Below are 27,260 nucleotides of genomic sequence, written 5' to 3' on the forward strand. Positions count from 1 at the left end.
ATTGGTTGTCATATCACAAAAACTTTCATGAGACTGTGCATATATCTGCATGCATTCAAGTCTAGAGATGCAAAGAACAGTGCTTTTCATATTTACATTTGTTTTACACTTACTTGGACATCCAAACAGATGAAGAAATTATATAGTCAATAATTTCAGAAACATATGCATTATTTAAAGGAAAAACGTAAATATTCAGTAACATAAAATAAACTTCTGTGAGCTACTGCATGAATTATATAACAAATAACAGCTAGAATCATGTATGAGTACTACCAGAGCTTGTCAGATGCTCTAGTTAAGAAAAAGATCTTGAAAATAGCTTGCTTTTCTCTGGTTATTTTCATTCCAGCAAACTAAAATTTATAAAGCAGAGCAAAAGTTCCTTTAGCATCTTGCACAAAACCAAGTTCTTCATTAAATTGTAAAGAACTATTATTAGAATTTTTTTTTTTAATCTTCTCAAAATTAACAGCCACATACCTGCTGCTGAACTGGTACTTGCTGCACTACCTGTGTGGGCACTGCTGCCTGGCCAGCCGCAGATGTCTGTAAAGTCACAGTTGAACCTGTATCCGCCCCAGTCTCCGATGTCTGCATTGTGATCTCTGAATAAAATTAAAATATAAAATCCAAAAATTAGTGCATAAATGTTTTTATTTTGCCACTTACATTAGCACACTAATTTGCCCCTTATTTCTATTAATATTTTAAAATTAGATAATACCAATTGTGTTAGAAGCCCAAATATTTTTCCCCCTGCTAGCACACAGGTTTGTATAAATAGAGTTTTATGTTATTTTTATCTTACTTATATTTGAAATAGCCTTTGCTTACATATGAAAAAATATGTCACTTATCTGAGCTTTGTCCCTTTAGGATTAAGTAAGAAAAATCAGCAGCAGATCTCTCAGCCTGTAAATAACTGGTCAGCATTCAATACCATTTTTTCTCTGTCTTACTGAATTATACTAAAATCTCTATACACTCACATTCAAAGTTGAACTTGAAGTGGCCACAGAATGAAGGCCTCTACTCTGGAAAGTAACCTCTGAAATGCATTTAATGAGCCACAGCGAAAAAAACACTCAAATAACCTTCTTCAGTAGAAAGCATTAAAGCAATTATTAAGAATTTTTTTTACTCTAAAATAATTTAGAAATACATAAATGGTAGACAAGTGCTTATGATCATGGCCCTCATGTTTAAAGGGATGTTTAAAATTTGGGTAGAATAAAGAAATGGTTCAAGAATCAAGAAAAATGCCTGAAAAATAAACTTATCAAAAAGACAACCAAGAATGACATGTCCTCATATGAAACACAGTTTGTGAGCTGCAAATTCCTCAAATTTGCACAGCCAAAATGACAATACAATTGAATGGTGACAGACCAAAACGAATTCAAAATTGTGAATCAGCATTTTATTTCCCTTTTTTCTTAAATTTCTATAAAGCAGTGGACGAGTAACCATTGAAAATAATAAACAGATGAGGCAAGTTCTTCTTCACCTGGTACCTTCAAAACAGAAGACTGTGTCTGTGAAGAATCACTGAGAAAAAACGCAAACTACTAGTCTGTAATCCAAACGTTCTGTGAAAACTTTTACTGCCCTCAGTCTCTATTAAACTATACTAGCTACAAAACACTTTGGCAATCTGAGAAACACTGTCACTAAAAATTAGTAGCTTTATCATGCATAATAAAATAGATTTATATGAAAAAAATCTATAAATACTTAGAATGACTTATGCAAGTGATTTTTTTTCAGTTTAACACATGAGACCCACATGGCTGACAGCGAAGAAAATTGAATCCCTACCACCACTACCAAATAACAAGCTCCCCCAAAAACTCAACAATTTTTTTTGAGACAAAACCATAACAAAAATATTGAGGAACATACCACTAGATAACAGGAGGAATGAATTATTGTATGAAAAAGAATTCAGCATTCTCCTTGCTTAACAACAGAACCAGCTGTCAGCAACAAACTTTCCCCACAAGGCTGGGTTCAATAGTAGTTTAAGCTGATTTAAGACTGGATTTCTGCAGTTCCTCCCTCCAACTGTCTCTAGTTCACTTTGCATTTAAATGTAGTCACTGCAAAGCAGGAAACAGGTATAAAAATTTGGTATGAGGTCAGGCGACAGGGCAAGGACCTTGCCAATTGGGACCATGCTTGGTTTAAACTCCAGGAAATCATGCCTATGGCAAACCTGATTGATTTAAATTCCCCTTCTGAAATACTCAGAAAGACTGATAAATTCTTGATCAAACTAATTTCAGATTAATCAACAGACTCTCAGAGTCTCATGTTAACTGAACCCTCTACTTTTAAACAGTGGATGCACTTCAGGACCCAGCACACCAGACAAAAATCAGCATATAAAAGAAAAAGAATAAAGAAGTAGAACTCCAGATTACATTTATATGTTAAAACCTTAACAATTAAAATGGATGTCCACACAATAAATATGGAGTTGGAAGCCTCCATGCTGCTAGAAAGTTACAACCTAGTTGTGATTACTCAAAGGTGGTGAGATGAACCCCATGGCTGGAATGCAGGCTGTTTAAAAACAGGTGAGGAAGGAGGGATGGGTATATTGTGTTTGTCTGGAAAGGCTTGGGTAGCAAGCAAGGGAGAACTACAGGGGTGGCTTCTCTGAGAAGCCTATGTCTGATGAAGACAGTGCCAGCTGGATCCAAGATGGAACTATTGCTCACCAAGGCTGAGCCCTGAGCCCATCAGGGACAGTGGTAGTGCCTCTGAGATAACATATCAAAGACGGGGGGGGGGGGGGGGAAGTTATTGGGCAGAAGCAAATTGCAGTCACAGAAGACAGGAGTGAGAGTATGTGAGAGAACCTGCAGACATGCCAGTGGAAAAGCAGGCTCCAGAAGGTGCCTGAGCTGAGATAGGAGCAGGTTTGCTGGACTGTGACTCCAGGGGAAAGGCGTGCTGGAGCAGCCTGGTCCTGAAGGGCTGCACCTCATGTAAAAGACCCATGTTGGAGCAGTTTGTGAAGAATTGTAGCCCATAGGAATGACTCTCAGAGAAATGCATGGAGGACTGTTTTTTGTGGGAGGATCCCTACACAGAAGCTGAGGAAGACCACGAGGAGTTCAGCCCCTGAGAAGGAAACAGCCACAGAAACAATGTGTAAGGAACTGATCGTAATCCCCGTTCTGAATTCCCCTGCGCTGTTGGAAGGGAGGAGGTAGAGAATCAGGAATAAAGTTAAGCCTGGGAGGAAGTGAAGAGTGGGGAGGGGAATGTTTTTGAAGATTTAGGTTTATTTCTTACTATCTTACGTTGATCTGATTGGCAATAAATTCAAATAATATTCCTCAGGTCAAATCTGTTTTCACTCTCATGGTGAGTGATCCTTCCCTGTTGTTATTTTCATCAATGAGCTTTTAGTTACATTTTCTCTCACTTGTCCAGCTGAGGACTGGAGGAGTGACAGAGTGGTTTTGGTGAGCACCTGTCATTCAGCCAGGACTGCTTCCATTGTTCTGGTTTAAGCCTGTATCCTAAACACTAAATTTTATTATAGTTCGGTACACTGTACAGATTTTTGCCTCTAGATGCCATATGATATGGTCTGACAGTTCGCCTTAAATATCTTCCAATTTACTGGAAGTTTTTCTAGCATCATGTCAATGATGCAGTCAGTGTAATTCCTTTACATTTTATTAATATTGAGCACACACTGCTGGTTTTGGCTAGGGCAAAATTAACCTTCTTCACAGTGGCTGGCATTAGGCTGTGCTGAACGCAGAGTTGAAAATACAGAGATAATTTTGTTACTGCTGAGCCAGGCTTGCACAGAGCCAAGGCCTTTTCTGCTTTCGGTACTGCTACACTGGGGAGGGGACTGGGGATGCTCAGGAGGTCAGGAGGAGATGCAGCCAGGACAGGGGACCCCAACTGACCAAAGGGATGTTCCAGACCATGTGGCATCATGCTCAGTGTATAGAGTGAGAGAAGGAGAAGGAGGTGGGGGCGTGGGGGGTATTTGGAGCAATGGTGTTTTTCTTCCCAAGTCTCTGTTATGTGTGATGGGGCCCTGCTCTCCTGGAGCTGGCTGAACACCTGCCTGCCCATGAGAAGCACTGAATTAATCCCATGCTTTACTTTCCTTGTGTGTGTGGCTTCTGCTCTCCCTTTTAAACTGTTCTTATCTCAACCCCTGAGCTCTTCAGCTTTTACCCTTCTGATTCTCTCCCCAACCTCACTGGTGGGAGAGTGAGTGGCTGCTGGGGCTTGGCTGTTGGCTAGGATTAAAGCCACAACAATAATCTAAATGAAAACTCTCCCATTTTTTCCCTGAGCCTCCATGTAAGTAAAGGAAGTGAATATTACAGCAGAAAAGACGTCATCTTTGCCTAATTAGACCGTCAGGTGTATGACAAACAACAGATGAATGTTTGACAAGGTTCTTTTTATTCTGCCTAATTAAGCAGTTGGACACACCCATCTGTTAATGGTATTGCTTTGTATAGCCAGCGCTTGTTGCATGATGTGAATGTAAGCTAAACAGGCCACATTCTGAAAGAAGACTAATTAACCTATCCAAGTGGGAAAAGATACTGTCGGGACCCAGCTGCTGAATGCAACAAGGTTAGTATTACCTCTGTATAATGGGCAGGACTTAGGCAAAGCTGAAAATTATTGCTTTCCTATAAATTCTGTGCAGTTTCATGTTGTCTGTTAAATTCCCTAAAGATTTTTTAATATACCCAAATTCTCAGTTGGAATCCTTCTGTTTTCTTGAGTTGAAATATGAAGACAGAATGATTTAAGAGTGTAACTTACTCTAACACTTATCAAATGGGATTATTAAAATGTGTCAGATCATGGTTTATTTTGTTCCTGGACTACTTCACACTGAACTAATTTACTTTTTTAAGCAATCAGAGTTTGCAAAGTTTTGTTAGCTACATATGCTTTATTGTTTAGATAAAATAATGTAGCAGGCTTTAATTCAATGCAGAAAATGAAAGCCTGTAATTTACTTTCAAGTGCAGCAGGAAATTTCTTTTTTCTCCTCTAGAAGCCTAAACAAAACATCACAGAAGATAAACTGAACTAGATCTCATAATCACATGCAGTAATGGCAGGCTTTTAACAGTCAGAATAAAAGGCTAATCTTAAGATCTTATCTATTTATAATGATGAATAGCCAATATACTAATTAAGAATTTGCAGCAACATAATGTGTTTCACAATAAAGGAAAACTCAAAACATTGTTTCAACAATTAATAAGGAATGCTTGGTTCCTGAACAAGAGTATAAATGGAAACAGTTTTCAGTAATATACTAGTTTCACATAAGCATTCCATTTCAATTTTTGTATAAACAAAAACTTTATGAATAATTGACTTCATAACTGTGTTGTGTTACCCCAGAGCAGAAGACAGACTATGCAAGCTATTCACAGAGGAAGAGCAGAATATTACAATAGTTTCGAGATACTAATGTATTTTCATGTTACAACCCCAGTGTCTTACTAAACACTATTTGATTGTTTGTCTTCTCCCAAGGTTCTTGTGAATACCAAAGTAGGCAGCTGGACTCTGCATGGTATTAGTACTAGTTGCTAAATATTGTAGCTAGTAATATAAATTCCCTTACTCTTTTTTCAGCTTTTCACAGATTTATGGAGGAATAAAAGTTAACTGAATGGCACAGAATGAAGTTTAGAAGCTGCCTCTCTGGACTTACATATATACTTCCAAATAGTAAAACCCTCTAGAAGAGTAACATATTGGAAGGGACCTGTGCAAGTAGAAACTTGTGGAGTTGTGTTATTACAGGTTTTATTATGTAATGGTTTGTTCCTATGTACCCCCATGTTCCATTTGGTTTGTCCCTGAGTTTTCCCGCCTTACCCCATCTGTCAATCCTCCCCTAAGGTGCCTAGTCACTCCCTTGCCCCCTCCCAGGCTCCCTGTCAGTCACTCGGTATCCCTTCCCATACACCCAGAAGCTTCCATCCTGGGTGCCGGGTGATTGGAGAGGGGCCTGGGGCCCCTCCCATATCCATCCCTCATAGGTTCCCATATGTGTCACCCCATACAAGAGCCACTCCCTAGCCCACTCCCATTGGTTGACTGGTTCCCCTCCCTCTCAGGTTATAACAAGCTGCAAGCACATTGCAGGTGCTCTTGCTAGCAGGACTGTTCAAGTGTTGGTAGGCCTGGTCGGGCTGTAATAAACTTCAGACTTAGCCCTAGCAAGAGTCTCTCTTCCTTATCACGCCGTGGGATCAGCAGCGCTCTTCAAACCCATGAAGCACCCTCCAAAGCCCTGCTGGGTCCAGCAGAGGGTGTTTCACCTGCCCCTCTCACCCCATCGGGAGCTAGCCGGGGCAAAAAGGGATCTGGGACGGGAGCACGGCAGAAACTCCTGGTAACTCCTTCAAAGAAAGTCCATCATATAAAAAAGCATTGTCTTGACGATCAGTTTACTAAATCCCTAGGAACAGTACAAGTCAACAACAGTCATAATGAAATCCCATATTGCCAGGAGATGACAGCGCACGAGTGCTTAGAGTGAATGACTACTTACTTCATGGAACTCTCACTTTGATATACTTACTAATTTTACCTTAAAAACCATCCAAATTATATCTTCTCTTGCTGGAAAATTAATCAGTATTACACAGCAACCTTACCCATTAGTACACACCAGCACCAAGATTACTATCACTTACAGGTTAAAGCTTCTCAAAATTTTTGTTGTGAGAAGACTAGCAAACCATCAAACATTTATGCTATTTTAAAGCATCAGTTCGCCCACTAGAGAGTCTGTGAGTAGAAAAGTCCAAGAGATGTCTTCCTTCATCCTGGGTGAAAGGGTGTGAGGAAGAGGGCACTGATATTGTATGTCAACCAACACTTGATTGTAGAACCAGCATTGGCAACAGGGCTTTGGCTTTTATGACCGTAGGACCCTCTCTGAGGTTAACAGCCTAGGAGAGCTGGGATGCACCTCATTAATTGGGGCAGAGATATTTCTGTGTGCATGACAGCTGACCTGGTGGGAAGGGACTGAAACAAGGAGTGGTATGGGGAGGGAAGTATTTTCCAGCAGCCCAGTGAAGGAATGGTGGACAGGTTCAACAAGCAAAGGCCTGGGGTGACATGAATGAAAGGCAACATACAGTCAAAAAACTAGGCTTAAGGAGGGTCACCTCAAGTATGTGTATATGAGCAAGGAAGCGGCTACAAGGCATGTTTATGAGAAAGCCACACGGATCTTCTTTTAGAAATCAGCATGTCGAAGTGCCTCTCTGAAAAGCTTCACACATATGTGTGATGGGGTATACAATGGTCTCACACTCAATATAGTGAATAAACATGAGCAATAGAGAGCTCTGTGCACTTGCAGGACTATCACCTTGTTAAGATGACCGTGATGTGCTGGGACAGCAAACATGACTGAATTGCAGCAATGGAGGGACATAAACTATCTAACCTTACAGTTTGTTTTTTTCAGAAGTAAAAATGTCTTCAGGAAACAACCAAGATGGAAGTTTACAGGAGCTTCCTTGTTGGGATAGTATTTTGTAGTGTTTAATCAGAAATAAGTTTTGATAAAGAATTTTATTACAGAACATTTCTACAAGTTTAGTGTGCTTTCTAAGTTGCTATTTACACTGCTAAGTCTAGTGCATTATGACTTTTAATTCACACTTAGTCAAGCATTATTCATCTTTAATAGTACTCAGATACTTTTCAGATACTGAGGCATCTGTCTTTATTATATTAGCATAACTGTCATGGGCTGGAATAAGCATGTTCACAATCTTCCAAAAATATATCTATGCAGAATGATAGTTACAGTATCAAATGAAATTTCTAGCTTGAGCCAAGATCTTATTCTAGGGCACTAATAATAACAGCAGAATTAATTATATAGTCTAACATGTATAATGCTACTTCTTCACACCTTTCAAAATTATTGACAACAAAATGTATTTTGATTACTTTATGAGAAAAACATGAAAGCAGGAGAACCACCTGAACAAACAGCTTCTTTTGCTTCTGCATCATTTATACAGTTATGAAAGGAGATCTCTAAGTTGCTTCAGAATTGAATTATGGGTGTTTGGGTGGGTTTTTTTCTTCTCGTATGACATTGTGCTGCAGTCCTTTCATCAAAAGACTGAGCGTGTACCTAATAATAATGAAATAAAGGGAGAAAAAGTGATGTCAAAATGGAGACTATATTTATTTTGACCACTCAGTAGATCAAAACATAAAATGAATAAGTAAAAACATTACAGCTGGAAAAATCTACCTTATTAACAGAATGAGCAGAAATAGCTTATGTTCCCCATGTGTCACCTCTGTGTCACAAATTTTCTATTTGTGATTCTTACTGTTGGACTTTCACCGAATGACAGTACAGTCTCAGAGACTGGAAGGGACCTGCTCAAGCAATGTTACCTACCTTCCTTCTGCCCAGGACCACATCCAGGTGACTTTTGAATATAGCCAAGAATAGGAACACCACAGCCTCTATAAACAACCTGTGCCCATACCTGGTCAGCCTCAAAGAAAAAGCTTTGGTTCAGGTTGAGAGAGGACCACCTCTTGTATATACACTGGGCACCACTGTAAAGAGTCAGATCTGCCTTATCCCATGCCATAACTTAACACTTAAAAGTTATGGTATTATTAAAACACTGACATCTTTCAAATCCCTCAGTTAGCAATTTCCTCACCAGGTATAAGAAGAAGGAAACAATTAATGTCAGAATTATTGCCTCAATGGCTGTGTTCATAATTTTTTCCTTCACCCATCACCTTAGCAGTAGTTAAACAGATGGTGAGACATGTGAAAACCCACAGTTCCCCTATGAATGTGGATGGGGGAAGCCAATTAAGAAAAAAAAAAAAAAAAAAAAAAAGAAAGGAAAATAAAAAGGAGAGAAAAAAAGAGATAATGTAGAGGGAGAGACATAGGTTTCACCCAATAACAGCCTACCACATCATATTCAGGTTATTATCAATATCATTTGCCAAACTAGAATTTACATTCACTGGATAGGAAAGAAGGCTTAGGATAAAAACAGATGAAAGCTCTTAAAGGGCTATTTAGAGCTCCCTAGAAACTAAAAGTGGCTCAATATTAAAGTATCTTTAAATTTTGGACAATCTACAGAATAAAAGGTTAAACAGCATGATCCTATCTTGCTACATTATATTAGGGAACAAGAGTTCTAATGAAAGATTGTGCATCTAAGGGAAAAGAAAATTAAAAGAGACATTTTTTTCCCTTATTCTGAACTACAGTGAAGTTTACTTCAAAATCCATATATCACAAAGTTATCAGATTCCAAACAGGTAAACTTTTGGTTGTTTTGGTTAGGATGCATAAATCTTAATATTTCATTTTTTGAGAAGCTGAAGCAGTTCAAAACATTGGAAATGGTATTACACATACTTGACATGATTTTCATGTAGACAGCATTGATACAAATATATAATCCTAATCCCCACAATATGTAACTGATGTGCCTAGTGCCTATACATACTACACTAAGCAGGTAACTACGTGATGGCACCCTGATACAACACCTTTGAGTTAGGTAAAATTTTGTATTTTTGCTAGAAGTATTGCATTACAGTACAATTAAAATTTCATATTCTTTTAACAGAAAGTCTTTTGACAGTAGCACACAACAGAACTAAGTTCATGCTAGAAAAATTTACTAATACATGTATGTTAAGTAGATGTTTAAATTAAAAAAGGTATCACGTTGCCTGGCAGTATTATACCAAGTTTTGGACATTTACAATCTGCAGCTCCTGTTTCCTGTTTCCACTACATGATACTCCTCTCTTGACTGTGATACACAATACTGCTCTGAGATTCGAGAATCCTAGTGAAAAACACTGTTGACACACTGAAAGTTATTTGGAGACGTATATTCTAAACATTTCAGGTTTAGGCTCTGAAAAATGATGATAAATTATCACAGAATTGTAGAATCATTAATACTGGAAAATACCTCCAAGATCAAGTCTGACCTTTGACCAAACACCGCCATGGCCAGTAAACCATAGACAAAGTGCCATGTCTGCTCATTGTTTGAACACTCCGAGGAATAGTGACTCTACCAGTTCCATGAGCAGCTGTTGGGGAAGATGAAATAGGAAAGCTTTATAAATATGATTGCCTGGCAAAAGATTTAGAAAATACAGAGATTGAGATGGTAACAAGTTTTGACATACCAAACCTTAGTTACTGAACAAGTAGAAAACAATAGTACAGCCAGGATGAAGACAATCCCCCCCTTCTGGTTGAACACTGCCCTTACCTACAGATAGGCTCAAAGGTTAAATGGAATGTTCTATCTCACTCCCAATGTATGGTTCATCCCACATCTGTAACCCTCCCCTGAAGCATCTGGTATCTGTGACCCCATTGGCCTAAGTCTTGTTCCAGCCCACCTTGAAGCCCCCTGATAAGGAGTCCCTGAGGAGCCAGACACTCTCTTGGAACTCCCACTCTCCTGGAACATCCTCTCCCTCTTGGGATCCTCTTTTATCTCCCTCTACCACTTGCCTCTCCCTTCCCCCACTCCCTAGGGTCTACCACGTGCCACGTCTGGTGACTCCAAGCCGGGCTTTTCACCCTCTCTAGTAAACCATATTTTCTAAGAGCAGCCTTCAGAGATCTCTCATCTCCATCCATCCAAACCGTCCTGGAGTCCAGAGTCCTCGCAAGCAGCCCATTTCAATGCTTAACCACAGTCAAAAAACATTTCCTAGTATCCAACCTGAACCTCTCTAGGCAACTTGAGGCCATTTCCCCTTCTCCAGTCACTTGTTGCCTGGGAGAAGATGCTGACCCCCATCTTGCATTGTCTCCTTTCAGGCAGTTATAGACTGTGGTAAGGTTCCCCTGAGCCTCCTTTTCTCCATGCTGAACACCCCCATCTCCCTCAGCTGCTCTTCATAGGACTTGTAGTCCAGACCTTTCCCAAGCTCCATTGCCCTTCTCTGGACATGCTCCAGCACCTCAATGTTCTTGTATTGAGGGGCCCAAAACTGAACACAGGATTTGATGTGTGGCCTCATCAGTTCCGAGTACGGGGGAACAATCCCTTCCCTGATCCTGCTGGCCACACTGCTGCTGATTCAAGTCACAATGGCTTTCTTGGCTAAATGTAAAATCCATTTGGTCACTGAATACAGAAGCTACAGCTGTCTTTTATCTATGAAAGTACAAGGAACAAGACTTCAACAAGAATATTTTAACTCTGCGTCCAGTACGGACTAGGTTGCCTTAAAACAAAGAAGCAAGCAAAGACAAATACTTTCTATACTGACCAGGGAAACATGCGAATAGTCTTACAGCTGGTATATCTGCAGGATTACTTCAGGGATAACTATATGTAATCTACTTAAACAATGAATGGGACAGATAAAATCTCACCAGTTTCTCCCATTCCTGTCCTCCTTGACCTGCAATTTTATTTTGTAAGAGAAGAATCTACATCATGCATTTCAAGAGACAAGTTAGTGACTATTTTACTTTGCTAATGATTGAGACATCATCTGAGGGATATCTTTCCTTGGAGCGTTCCTTCCCTGTACCAAGGAGGTCTATTTGTGAAACATACTGTTTTATTCTTGCTCTGAGACATTACGTCGCTTGCTTAAAACAGAAAAATGAAATAAATTCTTGTTCACCTTATACCCAGACACCTAAAAAGAATGAATTAGAAATCAGAAGTACAGTATTTTATCATATTGGATTGTGTGCCACAGTCTGCAACTGCAGGAAACTGTTTCACTTGCAGGAAACAGATTACTGGAACGATGTCTGAAAATAGGTATCAACCCTCTAAAGAAACACAAAGACCAGTGTATTTGATTAGTGCTTGATTCTTAGATTGTAATAGACTAACCAGCTACTAATAGAGCATAAAAAAATGTGTGCCTGAAATTGGAGAATTGATCAGTGTCTCTCAGAATACTACCATTACAACAGTCCCAATTACCCAGTAATAATAACTGGCAATAATTCACACTTTAGCTGCAACTGGGATGCTGCTTGGCATAGTGTCAACTCACATAAAATGGAGAAGAAAGTGCTTGGAATGCAAGATAATTATGAAATACAATACAATTAGAAAAGAATTCACATGTCAACAGGCAGGGAATGTAGAAGATGATAAAGGCACAGAATGTCCAGATGAACTTCATTCTCATTTACATCTGTCATTCTGCACTTAGCAGCTGTGTAGCCAAACAAGCCTTGCTTATCCTTATACCTTTCTCCCAAATTACCTCATATCCTAAATTATTCTTACTCATGCTTATGTTCCTGCTGAAATAGGATTAATTAAAGAAAAAAGGAGAAAAAAATGAAAAGAAAAAAGAACTCTATAGTCATCATGTAATTTTGGCTGAAATTGAGTAAATTTTCTTCACAGTTGTTGGTGTGGGACTATGTGTTGGATTTATGCTGAACACAGGATTGATAAAATAGAGCTGCTTTTGTTATTGCTGAGCAGGGCTTACACAAAGCCATGGCCTTTTTTGCTTTTGACACCACCATGCTGGTGAGGAGACTGGGGGCACACAAGAGGTTGGGAGGAGACACAGCTGCAACATCAGCATATAAAGTGGGTGCAAGAAGGAGGAAGAGAGGGACATTTGGAACAGTGGCATTTGCCTTCTCACATCACCATTATGTGCGATGAAGCCCCATTCTCCTGGAACTGGCTGAACACCTGCCTGCCCATGGGATGCACTGAATTAATTCCTTGGCTTTTATTCTGCCTGTGTGTGTGGCTTTTGCTTTCCCTATTAAACTGTTTTTATCTCAACCCATGAGACTTCTCACTTTTCCAATTTTCTTCCCAAATCCAGTGGCAGGGAAGTGAGTGAATAGCTGCAAGGGGCTTAGCTGGCACCTGGAGTTAATTCTTAGGAGTCCTTTTTGGTAGCTAATGTGAAGGACAAAGGCTTCAAGATAACAACAGATTTGACTCAAATGTACTAGATCAAATTTATAGGTAATGCCATTTAGCTAGTAAAGAGCAAGCTCCTGTGCTTGCCATGGGGCTTGCTTGCCTGACTGAATATGTGGCTCATTAGTACTTGTTGCCTTTGCTGCTCGCTGCAGTGTTGTGCTGCTGATCATCTCACTGTGCGGTGCCCGAGAGCATTTTGAAAACAGCCCTGGCAAAGTTCCTGGGCTGGCAGGTGGCCAGCGTATTGGAGCAGTTTTCTGTGCTGCTGTATTGGACACACTACAACACCAGTGTGAACCTGAGTAGAAGGATGAGTCCATGCAGGAGCAGGTATCCACTTTCAGTCCATGGAGGACCCCACAGTGGAGTAGCTGGATAACTGAAAGCATTTGGGACCTCACAATAGGCTCATGATGGATCATGTGCAGGTTTCTGGCAGGACCTGTGAATGCATGGACACAGGAGCTCACCCTGAAGCAAGTTTGCTGGTAGGACTTGTGACTGTGAGGGACCCATGCTGGAGCACGCTGTTTCTGAATGACTGCACGTTGTCAAAGGGACTCAGGCTGGGGCAGGTCATGAAGAGCTGCAGCCTGTGACAAGGACCCATGCTGAAAAATTTTGTAGAGAATTGTCTCCTATGGGTGGTACCCCATGATGGAAGAGGGGAAGCAAGAGATTCCCCAGCAGCCTGTTTTGCTGAAGACCATGCTGAAGCATGCTGTCTCTCTGCAGCCTATGAAGGTTAATGGTGGACCACAGCAGGAAACCCTTGCTCCTAGGCAGGGTAGAAACAAGTGAAGGTGCTCACTGCAATGTTAAACCATAAAGCCTGGCCCAAAAGGATGAGGGACAGAGCTCGTAATGGATATACCTTTAAACTGTTGCTGTAAGCCATGATTTGAGTTGCATCTTATAGGAATCACCATAACACTAATGACCCAAACCAATGGAGAAGACTTACAAGAAGCAACTCCAGTGCAGCAGGGACCTGACCTAGGCTGGCTTTGGTGCCCAGTTACTCTATGCAATACACCACACTCCCTGTCCCAAATGACCACCAGAACAGATGGAGCCCAGTTATGGACTAAATAAACTCAATGGATGTTTTGTAAACATTTTATGAACATTTTGTTGAGGTGGTTTTCAGACTAAGGGAATGCTATCTATGTATTATATCAAACTGAAAACTATTATATCAAAATGAAAGTGGGCTGTGGTTAATGAGGTCATACCGAGTAGTATGGCACCTGAGCATGATGTAAATGTGAGGAAATAAGGGCTGGGTTTAGCTGGGGTAGAGTTAATTTTCTTCACAGTGACTGGTATCGGGTTGTGTTTTGAATTTCTGCTGAACACAGAGTTAATGATACAGAGACATTTTCTTATTGCTGAACAGCACTTCCACAGAACCAAGGCCTTTTATGCTTCTTGTACCACCCCACCAGTAAGTCGGCTGGGGGGTGCAAGAAGCTGGGAGGGGATACACTCAGGACAGCTGACCCCAACTGACCACAGGGATAACCTTTCTGATTTTCTCCCCCATCGTGTTGGTGAGGAAGTGACTGAGCACCTCCATGGGATTTATGTGCCAGATGGACTTAAACCATATTTAAACCTAAAAATATTCCAAAGAATAAAATGCATTGTTTCTGCATTCTGTCAGAAGCACTGACAATGAAGTCATGAAGAAAGAGCCAAGTTTTGTGAACACATCAGTGCAAAACTTCTTTACTGATCACATTCAGTCACATTCAGTCACATTCAGCCACATTCAGCCATGAATTACGCAAACGCTCTGGGCAGGGCATGCAAACTCTTCCTTAGCATCAGAGTCATTAACTCTGCCTTGAAGCCTCAGTCAGCCCTGAACACTGGCATAGCTTGCTCATCATGGTCTGCACAACACCAGGCACACCTGGTGTCCTCTGAACTCCCTAAACTAAAAAAAAATTCTGAAATTATTTCAAGGAAATGAAGCTTTCAGACCTAGGAACTGATCAAATAATTTACATGAAGGTATGGAACCTGAAAATATGGAACTTAAAATGGAAAATTTTTTTAAAAATGTAATATTTTGAATAACTTCAGGTCCTAGACCAACCACAAGTTGGTGGCTTAGTATTTATGACTTATCAGAAGGCTTGTATGCTCTTAAACCATAATCTGATATATTTTGTGTATCAATGGACAACATTCTTCTCTCTTCCTAAGACTACTTAAGAGTGTTCCTGTTTTGACAGCATTTGCTATAGTAGAACATTAATCTTTCAAGATACTTTCACAACTTTATATTGCAAGAAGAATCTGCAATGACTAAAGTGTTTAAAGAACAGACAGTGGAATGTATTTTAATTTATATCCATGATTTTTAAAAGGTAAAAATCCCACCACATTATGTGCTATTTTAATAGTACTAGTAGAAAAAAATATTCTCATATATTTTATTTGTGCTGATATCTTTAATTATGTATGACTTTAACTTGTTTCAGATGAGTCTTTCTGATTCCCCTAAACAACAATACACTGTAACATATATTAAGTGTTGACATGTTAAAAATTACTAAGTATTGAAACACAACTGGAGTAAAGCTAATGGGAACTGTAGATTAATACAGCCTTGCAGTAAAGACAACCAACAGCAGATTTGACTGTAACAGGCATGTGCCTCAGTTCCAGACTTTAGATTAGAGGTAATGATATGCTCTATCCATCTATCCATCTTTGGATTCCACAGAAGGAGGTAAAAAGAAAAGAGGAAAAAGGAAGAAAATTAAAAAAAAAACCCATAAACAAAACAACAAAAAAAACCACAACCAAACAAACAAACAAAAACAAAAAAAAAGAGCTAAAAAAAAGAAAAAAAAAGAAAAAAAGAAAAAAAAATGCAATTATATTTGATGTGGAAGGAAAGGCAAACCAGAAGATCAGAAGGGATTTGTTCAGCCTTAATAAAAGAAGTTTAGATACATATAATTTCCTGAAGAAGGACCTATAGGTAAATTGCCTCCTTAATTTCATGATGTACCTTTATAACTTCAGAAACTTCCAAATGCTTTTAGTGGTAAATATCATTACCAGTGTTTCTTTGAGATAGCCTCCCCACACTTAATCTTAGAAGCAGCCAATTTCCATATCATTTGTTTTCTAAATGCTAAAGATTATACTTATGCTGTAGCACAGTGACTATAATTCTCAAAATCAGTAATCCAGCAGATTTTCTAAGACAACCTAAACCTTCATTAAAAAAAAACAAAACAAAACAGAGACTTAAGCAGAGTGCTTAGATTTCTTAATTCAACCTAAAGAAAAACTAAAAACCTTCTTCCCATAACTAATTTATCTCTCCTTAGAGAGATAACATCTATCATTGTGGGGAAAAAAATCTAGTAAATCAGTAGTTACCAAATTATTAACCTATATTCAGCTTACCTAGACATTCTTGCTTACCTACTAGTATCTTCCTGGCATCAAAAGAGCAAGGATTTTTATAGGAAAACTGGAATGTTTTCGTTTCTTTTGGATAGGTTCACTTAAAATTAAGAAGTCTGTATGTAGAAGAGTGAAAAAACCATACTGAGTGGCTGCAGCAACTGACAAATTTACTACAAAAAAGAATGGACTCAAATCAAACTAAGACAAGTTATTGACCGTATGGTTCCAGGTTCAACAGCCTGCATCTGATCCACTGTGGTTGAACACAACAGAATAGTGCAAGCCAAAAACAGTGCAAGTAGACTGTTAGATGAAGTTTAAAACACTATACATATGAAAAAAGACATAGGTTTTTGAGATAAGAAAATCTCCTATTAAGAATGAGCTTGGATCTGTACATCATCTTCACAAGTAAGAGATGAAAAGACAACTCTCAGACAAAAACAGAAATAAGAAACAAATGTCTCCGCCATTTGACAGGTGGAATAGTTAGATTTAATTAAAATGGTTGGTCAGGTGTAAGATATAACTTAGCATACTTCTTAGTTCACATAATTTTGCCTTACTAAGAATGAACTTCACCATACACATCATTATTCTTTGCCTGGCTTGGATTACAGCATGATACCTCCCTGTCTCCAGCTAAGAGACACAAAAATTATTTGTTCTTTCACTGCTCATATCCTTGTAGCATTACAGCAGTAGGCTTGATATCCTTACTGAAAAAAAACAGCTTGATTCCTACTGCAGCTTTTCTTAGAGCTTTTTTTTCCTTAAGGCTTCATGTTATACTATGAGTTTTTCTCACTTGGCAAAAATTACACTGGTGCTACTATGCTGGTTTCTTTTCACATGGAAAGTGAGATCCCCGATGCCATCATTTGGAACTTGCATTGTATAAACAAAAGTCTACTGCCTTTAAGTATAAAAAAGTTTTATTGTTATAGAACTAATATTCCAAGTCAGTCTACAATTTCACAGCAAATAGTTCCTACCTTACCTGCAAAACAAATTGTATTGATTATTTTTTTTGTAACTTTAGGAGGACAACTGTAGCATGAAGAGCTGCAAGCCTGAGCTACTCTCAACTATTCACTCATTTAGCATATAGAGAGACAAATATTACTGGCAGTTCTATTACAGTTCAATGAAGCAATCAAAAACTATCAATCATTGTAAGGCAAGTTCCTTGACTGCAAAAGAAAACTTGCCCGTCAGACCCCACATAATTAGTTATGTTTTAAACAAGTTTGCTGAAGTGTTACTGTTCATAGCACATATGCCAATGCAGCTATTATATTTACATTTAATATTTGAGATTGATAGGTATCACACTGTCTACATCATTATTAGATAAGTGCTGATTTTTTACTTCTGGTAAAGAGCAGTTTTCCTCTAATTTGGTACATTGTAGATCAAGTTTCTGGTACCAAGTAGGAAAATGTGCCAACCTACTAAAAGATTTATTTTCACTATAAGTGACTCAGCATTGATTTACTGTGTTATATTTTGTTATTTCTATGTAAACAACACTGCCCACTTTACCAAATATTTATTTTGTCTTCATTCTAAGAAATAAATCAAAAAGCCACAGGACACTACAACCATAGTTAAAATACTTATTCAGTTAAAATGTCCAAATCTGGTATCCTTCCAAGTGATTTTCCATTTTTGGTGAATCAAGATAATGACTCAACTACCTCAATAGCTTTGAGAAATGCAGTTCAACTCACACCAGATACAAAATAAGATTGGTGGCAATACTTACAGGAGTTGAAAAACAGACAGATTTTGTTCCGGTTCCTGCTGTATCCACTATACTTTCACAACATATTTGCAAATAAGCACAATCTAAATGGTCTACTCACATTTGAAATGTCAAGGCTGCTTACTAATCAATGAAGCAGCCATATTGACTACTTTATTCAACTACAATGTTTAAACACTTCAGTCAAGACAGAAATTTCCTTATGAAGTACAAATTACACAAATGCAGAATACCAGGGCAAGCTGCACAGTAACTACACACCGCACCTAACTAAATACTAATGAAATATTCTTCCCTTCTTTTAATTTGTTTTAGAAGAGAGATGGTGTATTTCCTAGAATCAGAGGAAGCCACAATAGTATCCTTAACTGAGTTTTGTGATCTTTACAAGAATTCTGTTTTTCTCTTCTTTTCCTTCATATCTCTCCTCACACGTTCCCATGATCCTCATGGACAAAAGTTCTCTACACTGCAGAGACTACCTGCATGTTACTCCTACCTAACACAATCCTTTAAAAAGCACAGTAGTTTTGCACTTTGAAATGTGCCATATTTGATATCAAGAGAAACAATTCAGCATTTGCATGGTTTTCACTTAGAGACAGTGCACACAAAAGAACTACCACCTAACAAGACATAGCACAATAAAATGAATGGTGTCTGAAGTCTTCAGTGCAAAGTGAATTTGACAATGTTAAAATATTTCTGTTAAGACTGCTCTAGGACTAGAAATTTGCTTCAAAATGTAAATAAATGTCATGTATTTTACATGCCATGAATATAATGAGCTGTTACACAGAATGCTAAAATATTAAAAATAAATACCCAGGAAATTTGGTGCAGACATAAGTTCCTGACCTACAGGACAGAAGAAATAAGTAGCAAACTTTAAATACATGTATACACATATACTGGCCTAGCCTAAAAACAACACAAAAAGATTAAGTTATTTTTAGAGTTGCTGTCTCTAACTAATTCTAAGATAGTCCACATCCTGAGCAATTCATGTGCCAAGGAAACACTTTCATGTTTAAGCTATTGATATGCACACATATATGCACAACAGGTTCCATCCTGAATTTTCCCCCTTGAAAGAAGCTAGATTGTATTTTGCTACAAAACTCCACAGCTGCATTACACAAAGTATTGAAGACAAGAAAAGGGAGGTCATCATTGGCCTCTGCTCAGCACTAGTGAGGCCACACATGGAGCACTGTCCAATTCTGGGCTCTTGAATCAGTTGGGGAGCAGGGGGGCTACAGGTTTGGCTTTGGTAAGCTTTCAGAAACCCCCCATGTCAGAGACAGCCACTTCCACTTGGTTCCAAGACAAGACTCACTGCTGACCAAAGCTGAGCTGAACACCAATGGTGCCAATACCCCTGTGATAACGTAATCAAGAGAGGGTAAAAAAAAGCCATCACACAGCAACTGAGAAAGACAAGCAACCCTGTAGACATCAAGGTTAGAAGAAGGAGGGAGAGAAAGTGATTCAGGTGCTGAAAGAGATTCTTTGGAAAAAGACTCTGTGGAAAAAAACATGGTGACACAGTGTGTGCCTCTGCAACTCAGAGAAGTCCACAATGGAGCAGATATCCATTCTGCAGCCTGTGACTGAAATACAGGAGCGTCCTTATTGAATATCAGGAAAAGCTTTTTTTTTTCTGTGAGGTTGAAAAACCACTAGAAGAGCTTGCGCTATCTCCATCATGAAGATTTTCAAAAGCCACCTGCATATGGTCCTGAGCATCTGATTCTTAAGTGCCCCTGTTTGAGCAGGGGTTTAGAAGAGATGGCCTCCAGAGTTTACTTTCCACTGCTCAAGTTTTCTTACCAAAAGCAAGGGGTCCTTCTCCCCTGACATATGTTTGAAGTGCCAAGACAGAGTGCTTCATAGGCACCAACAGTTCCCTGCCTACATTGTGGTGCTGCCTGGTGCTGAGTCCTCACACTAAAACAGTCAGTCATTACAGGATCTGAGGAGACTGAGGCTTATCTCAGCTCAAAAAGCCACCATTATACAATAAACATTCAGTGATTCAAAGGTTTCCACTTTTCTGGGGTGTTTGCTGTCCTGCTTAGGTGCTGGTTGTGGTGCAGGACCACAGACTTCATGTATTATCACTGAGGAGCAAACAGCTATAAACTCACTGAACTTCAGTAGCCAGAGCATTTGGTCCTGGCTCCTGTGAGTGCTTCAGGACCCGCGGCACCGCTGAGGGCCCCAGCCCCACAGCACCGCTGAGAGCTCCAGCCCCACAGCACCGCTGAGAGCTCCAGCCCCACAGCACCGCTGAGAGCTCCAGCCCCACAGCACCGCTGAGAGCTCCAGCCCCACAGCACCGCTGAGAGCTCCAGCCCCACAGCACCGCTTGAGAGCCCACAGCACCGCTGAGAGCTCCAGCCCTACAGCACCGCCCCACAGCACCGCTGAGGGCCCCAGCCCCAGAGCAGCACTGAGAGCTCCAGCCCCACAGCACCGCTGAGAGCTCCAGCCCCACAGCACCGCTGAGAGCTCCAGCCCCACAGCACCGCTTGAGAGCCCACAGCACCGCTGAGAGCTCCAGCCCTACAGCACCGCCCCACAGCACCGCTGAGGGCCCCAGCCCCAGAGCAGCACTGAGAGCTCCAGCCCCACAGCACCGCTGAGAGCTCCAGCCCCACAGCACCGCTGAGAGCCCCAGCCCCAGAGCAGCACCGAGAGCCCCAGCCCCACAGCACCGCCCCACAGCACCGCTGAGGGCCCCAGCCCCAGAGCAGCACTGAGAGCTCCAGCCCTACAGCACTGCCCCACAGCACCGCTGAGGGCTCCAGCCCCAGAGCACCGCTGAGAGCCCACAGCACCAGAGCAGCACTGAGAGCCCACAGCACCGCTGAGGGCTCCAGCCCCACAGCACTGCTGAGAGCTCCAGCCCTACAGCAGCACTGAGGGCCCCAGCCCCAGAGCAGCACTGAGAGCTCCAGCCCCACAGCACCGCCCCACAGCACCGCTGAGGGCTCCCAGCCCCACAGCACCGCCCCACAGCACCGCTGAGGGCTCCAGCCACTTGTCCCGGGCCGCCTCCCGCAGGTACCCTGCGCCAGCTCAGCCCCACTGGCGGGGCGGAGCAGCGCGGGAGGGAGATTCCTCCTGGAATGGGGGGCAGCGTGCCTGGGGGAACAGAGGGGGAGGCAGGTGACCAAGGCAGCTGAGGGCGGCTCGGTCGCTTTCCAGTAAAGTCTCCTTTTCCCGCAAGGAGACCCCTCGGGAGGCCCCGTCTCCCCTCCCTGCCCACCTCGGGCCGTTCCGGCAGCCCATGGCGCGCGGTGCCGCCGAGGCTCTGCCCGAGAGCGGCTCCGCCGCGCCGGCCGCCTCGAGCGGGGGGCGGCGGGAGGCGGCGGCGGCCGGGCCGTGCCCCATCTGCCTGGGCGACGTGGACAACGCGGCGCACCTGGACGCCTGCCTGCACACCTTCTGCTTCGCCTGCATCCGGCAGTGGGCCGCCGTGCGCGCCGCCTGCCCGCTCTGCCGGCAGCGCTTCGGCCGCGTCCTGCACACGGTCAGGGCGGACGACGACTACCAGGAGCTGGTGCTCGGCCCGCCCGGCTGCCAGCAGAGCCCCGCGGCCGCGCACGGCGAGCTCGGCGCATCCCCGCGCTGGCGCTACCAGCTGCGCCCGCGGCCCCTCCGCCAGCCCGCGGCCAGGAGAAGGGGGCGGCCGCCAGGGCACGGAGAGAGAGCCCCGAGAGCCTCTGGCGCCTCTGCCCCATAGGCTGCAGCGCAGAGCTCGGCCCGCCCTGCCGGGGGACCCGCCGGCCTGGGGACGGGGCTTACGGCCCTCGGGCACTTGGCGTGAGCATCGGAGGCTTTCGGAGCGCGCCTCTCTCACAGCGCCCTCCTGTACTGCACGCTCTTTTTCGTTACTAGTAGTAGTAAATTATATTTTCTTTAAATTAATAAATTGTTTTTTCCTTAACCGATGAAGTTTATCTTTTCTCCCCTGCAGTGGGTGGATGCGGGGAGGCAATACGTGGGAGGGGGAGTGCGTGAGGGTCTTCATAGTGCTTAGTTGCCAGCTGGGGTCTAACCTTCTACACCTTTTAAAATGAGTCATGGTGGCTCCCAGGGGCAAAAAAGGAGAGAGCTAAAACTGTGCTAGTTTTTAGTGGGCATATTAATATTTTCAAGAATTTTAGTCTGTCTTCTTAAGAGAACTTCTCATGTGCTCGAGATACTAAAACGAATTGCATTCCAAAACTATAGTCCGTTTTTTTCTTTCCTTGTTTTTTTTTTTGGGGTTTTTTTTGGTGGTTTTTTTTTTTTTTTACATCAATGTTCTTTGCCATGTATTAGATTGTATTATGCAGATAAGCTGTATAGGTTAACAAGAAAATGGATTTTGTTATTTTCTGTTTTTATGAAGTTTCCAACTAATGCTACCAAGTTTCTAGACATACCTAAGCAAGCAAAAGGAAGAAAACCCAACAACAAACAAACAAACAAGATAATTGCAAGAAATATCACCAAAGAAAAGGATGATTTTAACAGAAAGCATGTACACAAGTGTATACAAAATGCAAAAGCTGAATATGACCTCAAGCAAATATAGGTATATTTCCTTCAGCAAGCTGTCATAAATGAAACTGCTACTGTTAGCACACTCTGCAATAAATGTCAGATAAGAATACATTCAGGAGTTAATATATTACATCAGTCATAATATATTAGCACTTCATAATTTCAGTCTTAAAAGTTATTGTCTAACTTTTGCATGAAGATTGATGTATCTTCATGACAAGCAAATTATTAGAAAATTCTGTTGTGTCTTAGTTTAGGACAAGCAGCACATTATTTGAAGCCCTATTTTATTACAGCCAGAAACCCGACTGACAAAATGGAAGAAGGTAATAACTAGTAACAAACACAGACTCTGAAACAAGACAAATAGCAACTGTACCATCTGCAACATGTCTCATAGACTAGAGAACATGGTCTTCACAAAAGCACAATAAAACCTCAATAAAATATAATAGCTTAAGAGATTATTCCATCATCAAGTTTATAGGATATTTGGCCACTACCAGCAATTTATTGTTTTCAAAGTTAAAACTCATGCAGATTTGAAATTTATTGCCACATGCTATAGAGATTTAAAATAAGAAATAAGGGAAATTGAGCAGGATTTATGTAATTTCATTCATTATTTCAAGTAAATTAGAAAATTAGCTAATAAATTATTAATACAATAAAAAAGCAAAGGGAAGACTACTACTACTGATGAAAGCACAAAGCAAGGAAAGTGAAATGAAAGGATTGTGTCTAATCTGTTTAAAAAAAAGGATTTGGATAATTACAATCTTATGTGTCAAAAAAACCCAAAGATTTAGTATCTTCTCTCCCTTTCCTGCTCAAAATCACAATACAGTTATGTTGGGATACACCTGAAACCTGATACTATAGTGTCATCAGGAACATAGCCACCATTATAAGAAAATGAAAAAATAGTGCTGAAATATAAGATTTGCAAAAAACCAGAAATTAAGATTATAATTAGCCTAAGATATGTATTAAGAATTTCACAGCAATGCCTGTAATGCAACCCTTATGAACTACTCAGTGAACCAGGACCCACACAACTTTGAGTATGTCCTGTGAGTCTTTTTATATAAGCATACAAGTGCAACATTAAGGCCCAAGAGAGAGCCTGCCCCACTCGTGATTTCGTAGGACTAGAAAGCATGCATACTAAAGTATTTGAAATTCTGAATTATGTATCTGCCAATACCCACATTTTTTTAAAAGAGATCTGAATGGAATTTAACAAGAGAGGTTTATGAACAGTGGCACAAAGTTCAGCAGGTGGCCAGTCCAGTTGCAAGGATCAATACTGGGTACAGTAATGTTTAATGTCTTCATTAATGACCTAGAGGATGGAACACAGTGTACCTGAGCAAGCTTGTGGGTGATACACAACTGCAAGGATTGGTTTGTAGGCAGTGATTAGTAGTGACTAAAAGCCATCAAAAAAATCAATCTCCTTTTAAATTACTTTAACAATTTACATTCTTGCATTGACAAATGATAACGATCAATCTTTATTAAATAAATGGATAAGATAAAGAAAAAACTACTTGAGTTCCAAACATTTTTCTGGAGACTGATAGATGCTAAACAATTTTAGCCTTCAATTTAGCCACATTTCTTCTCTGATGATTAGGATAATGTCTGTTTTATACCAATATATTGTGTTCCTCAGATAAAAGCTCTTCAACCTGATTTAAAAATATTCCTTATAGAAAGTACTAAAAAAATTTAAAAGATAAGTCAAGACTCTCTTAAATTCAAGTATCTCTTAAATCCTAGCCATTTCCTTCTAAATTCCACAAAAAAATTCAAGGTGCTAAACCTCAGTATGTTAAAAAACCTCACTCATTTGAGAAAAACATAAAAAAATACCAGAACCAAAAAAAACCCTCATACTTAGAAACTCTGACTAAGGATCAGCTAAGAAGAATTAGGTTTGTAAACACCTTCAGGTATGTAGGCCTAAACAATTAAATTCAGAATTTGCAACACAAGGAACAGACTGCAAGTTTCCAGATTAACACGCTTATTTCTGGATCTTCTTTCCTCTTCAACAGACATGACAGATACTGGAGGTAAGTCTTCAATTTAGAAAAACACATTTTGTAGCTCTAAGGATCTTTCACAAAGTATAACAAGTCCTATATTATTTCACATTAAAGCAGTATGGTTTTAGCATATTAGTTTATTTTCCTGTGTCTTCCACTTTGTCTATTTGGATTTGACAGTTTTGACATTGGTTTATTTCAAATGGGGTAAAATGTTATTTCAGAGTATAAGATATATTTTCTTCTCTCTCTAATTTCCATTACTGCTACTGCTGACAAATAAAAAAAAAATCAACAAAACAAGAAGACACTGTTTTCAAAGTAATACTTAAACAATTGTTTCCATACTACAAGCAACCCAAATTAGCAATCATTTTTCAAAGCTAACTTCTGAAACCTGAAGTGTTACAGTTTATACACTTAGGACATGCTTTAGGCTTCACCACATGCTTTTTTTTCCTGTAGAGAGGAATGTAACTGTCAATCATGCTTTCTCTTGCAACACATATGTTTTGCAACTTTTATTTATCACTTCCATTACATGTAATGTAGGAAGATTAGCACTAAAACCAGCTAAAGAACCTGCATAAATTAAATACATACATTATTATTAGAGTGACAGAAAAGGCAACAAGTTTCTTGAGACTCCATTTGCTTTGTTTGTTAAGGAAGAGAAAGCTAATTAACTGCAAACACCAACCATAAAGACCTAGACCTGTTTATGTCAACAAAAGCTTTAGAGAAGCTAAAATATATTTTGCATTCAAATATCATTCCCCCCTGCCCTTTCTCCTTTCTGGAATCCGGGATATTATTAAAAACAGTAATTATCTACAAAAGAGTGAAGACATCAGGCATAAAGAAACCTAGAATAATTGCTTTTTAATAAACAATTCCCTGTATTATTTTAAATATGCATATTCTATATAAAATAAACCTATTAATTTTTTATTATATCTAAAATTTTGTTGTAAAGAATCACTCTGTATAAACAATTTATTCTAAAATCACAGCAAGAATAGTGATTGCAAATTTAAACTTTAAGTGGCATTATTCAAACGTTAGACTAGAAAGGCTGGATATTTCACAAAAAAATTGAAAATACTGCAATTTTGATTTAATTTCATATTTCAAAGAGAAAGCTAAAGTCTTTTTAAAGTATGTATTTTAGGGACACTTACACGAAGTGACAGCTTTAATACTCTCACTGTGTTCTTCTATCACAGTTGCTTGTCTGGCAAAGTATAAGAAAGAGAAAAAAACAGAAAAGGGGAGAAAAGCAAGGGCAAAGGAAGGGGTGGTGGACAGACAGAAAGAAAAGGATGACAAATGTACTTTCTGTCCTCGTTTTTCTAATTGTTTAAGGTACAGAAGTCACTGCCTCTAGAGCTTTCATGAAATCTTAGTTTTTACTACATATCTTTCAAAAATTACTTTTATAGAACCTATCTGTGCTACAGTAATTATCAAATTTTTACTTCCCTATTCTTGCAGTTAATGTCTCGATCCTTTTCTATCCCATCTACAGCACATGCTTATTACAACATGCTTTCTCAATCCTCCATGCTGTAGTCAAGGTCTCACCAGTTGGCTTCACTTTCCTTCATGTCTGCTATTACAAAAGCATTGATTCACCTGTACAAAATTTGATTTTCCAAAAATATCTTTCCTTTAGAAACTGCTGTAACAGTCAACTGTCCATACAGAAAAGTGTCCAAGTAGAGAACAACAAATGAAGAGACCACATTGTCAATCTGAAAATTGAAACTCCTGGTCATTTTTGACATCTTTGTTCTGAAATTGATACCATGTGCTACAAAGTGAGCTGAAGAAAAAACCTGTTGCTAGAATCTAAGAAATTCCAGCCATTGGCAGTAGAAACTGAAGTGATTAGGTCCTTAGGTCCCTAGGAGAATTAATGCTGAATTTAAAACACTAGGAGGAGTTTTGTTCAGCTCAGAAAACAAAAATGAATAGAAAACAATTGCATAAAAATCCATGTAATAAAAAACATAACTGGTCCTCTCCAGGAAACAAAGGAAGGATTCATTCTACCAGAAAGACACACACACACACACAGACACACACACAGACACACACACAGACACACACACACACAGACACAAGGTCTAACAATGAGGTAAGGTACCAATTTATTCACATGGCTTTCTTACACATTCATTACTGTGGAAAGCTAGTAAGTAGTGTATTATAATGTTGCAACTGCACCATTTTAAGAATACTTCCTATACATTTTCTACAAGAATGAGTATCTAGAGATACAGTTTAGTAAGCATAGCTCTTTCCCAAAGTGTGCTCTCTCACACCCTTAAGTTAAAAAAGCTTTATTGTGTACTCCAGGGTTTCTGATAAATCTTTATTACAGTAAATGCTGTCTAGTTTTTGTTCCAATTTAGCATTGGTATAGTGGTATTCCAGTTC

General features: G+C 40.1%; 1 protein-coding gene across 5 annotated transcripts in view; it reads right to left on the reverse strand.

Moving 5' to 3' along the window:
* The window catches only part of RFX3 (regulatory factor X3), a 117,542-nt gene that overhangs the window by 63,618 nt on the left and 26,664 nt on the right, over positions 1 to 27,260 (reverse strand). For 3 of the 5 annotated variants that reach the window (XM_021531727.2, XM_021531725.2, XM_077790526.1), the window contains exon 2: positions 484 to 608. In XM_021531727.2, the coding sequence (XP_021387402.1) occupies positions 484 to 600 (117 nt within the window). In that variant the 5' untranslated portion in view covers positions 601 to 608. Of the gene's footprint in view, positions 1 to 483; positions 609 to 10,047; positions 10,059 to 21,657; positions 21,679 to 27,260 lie in introns of those variants that run through there. The other 2 variants (XM_077790525.1, XM_021531726.2) reach the window with 2 other exon arrangements.

Source organism: Lonchura striata, chromosome Z, assembly GCF_046129695.1.
Source record: "Lonchura striata isolate bLonStr1 chromosome Z, bLonStr1.mat, whole genome shotgun sequence".
Taxonomy (NCBI): domain Eukaryota; kingdom Metazoa; phylum Chordata; class Aves; order Passeriformes; family Estrildidae; genus Lonchura; species Lonchura striata.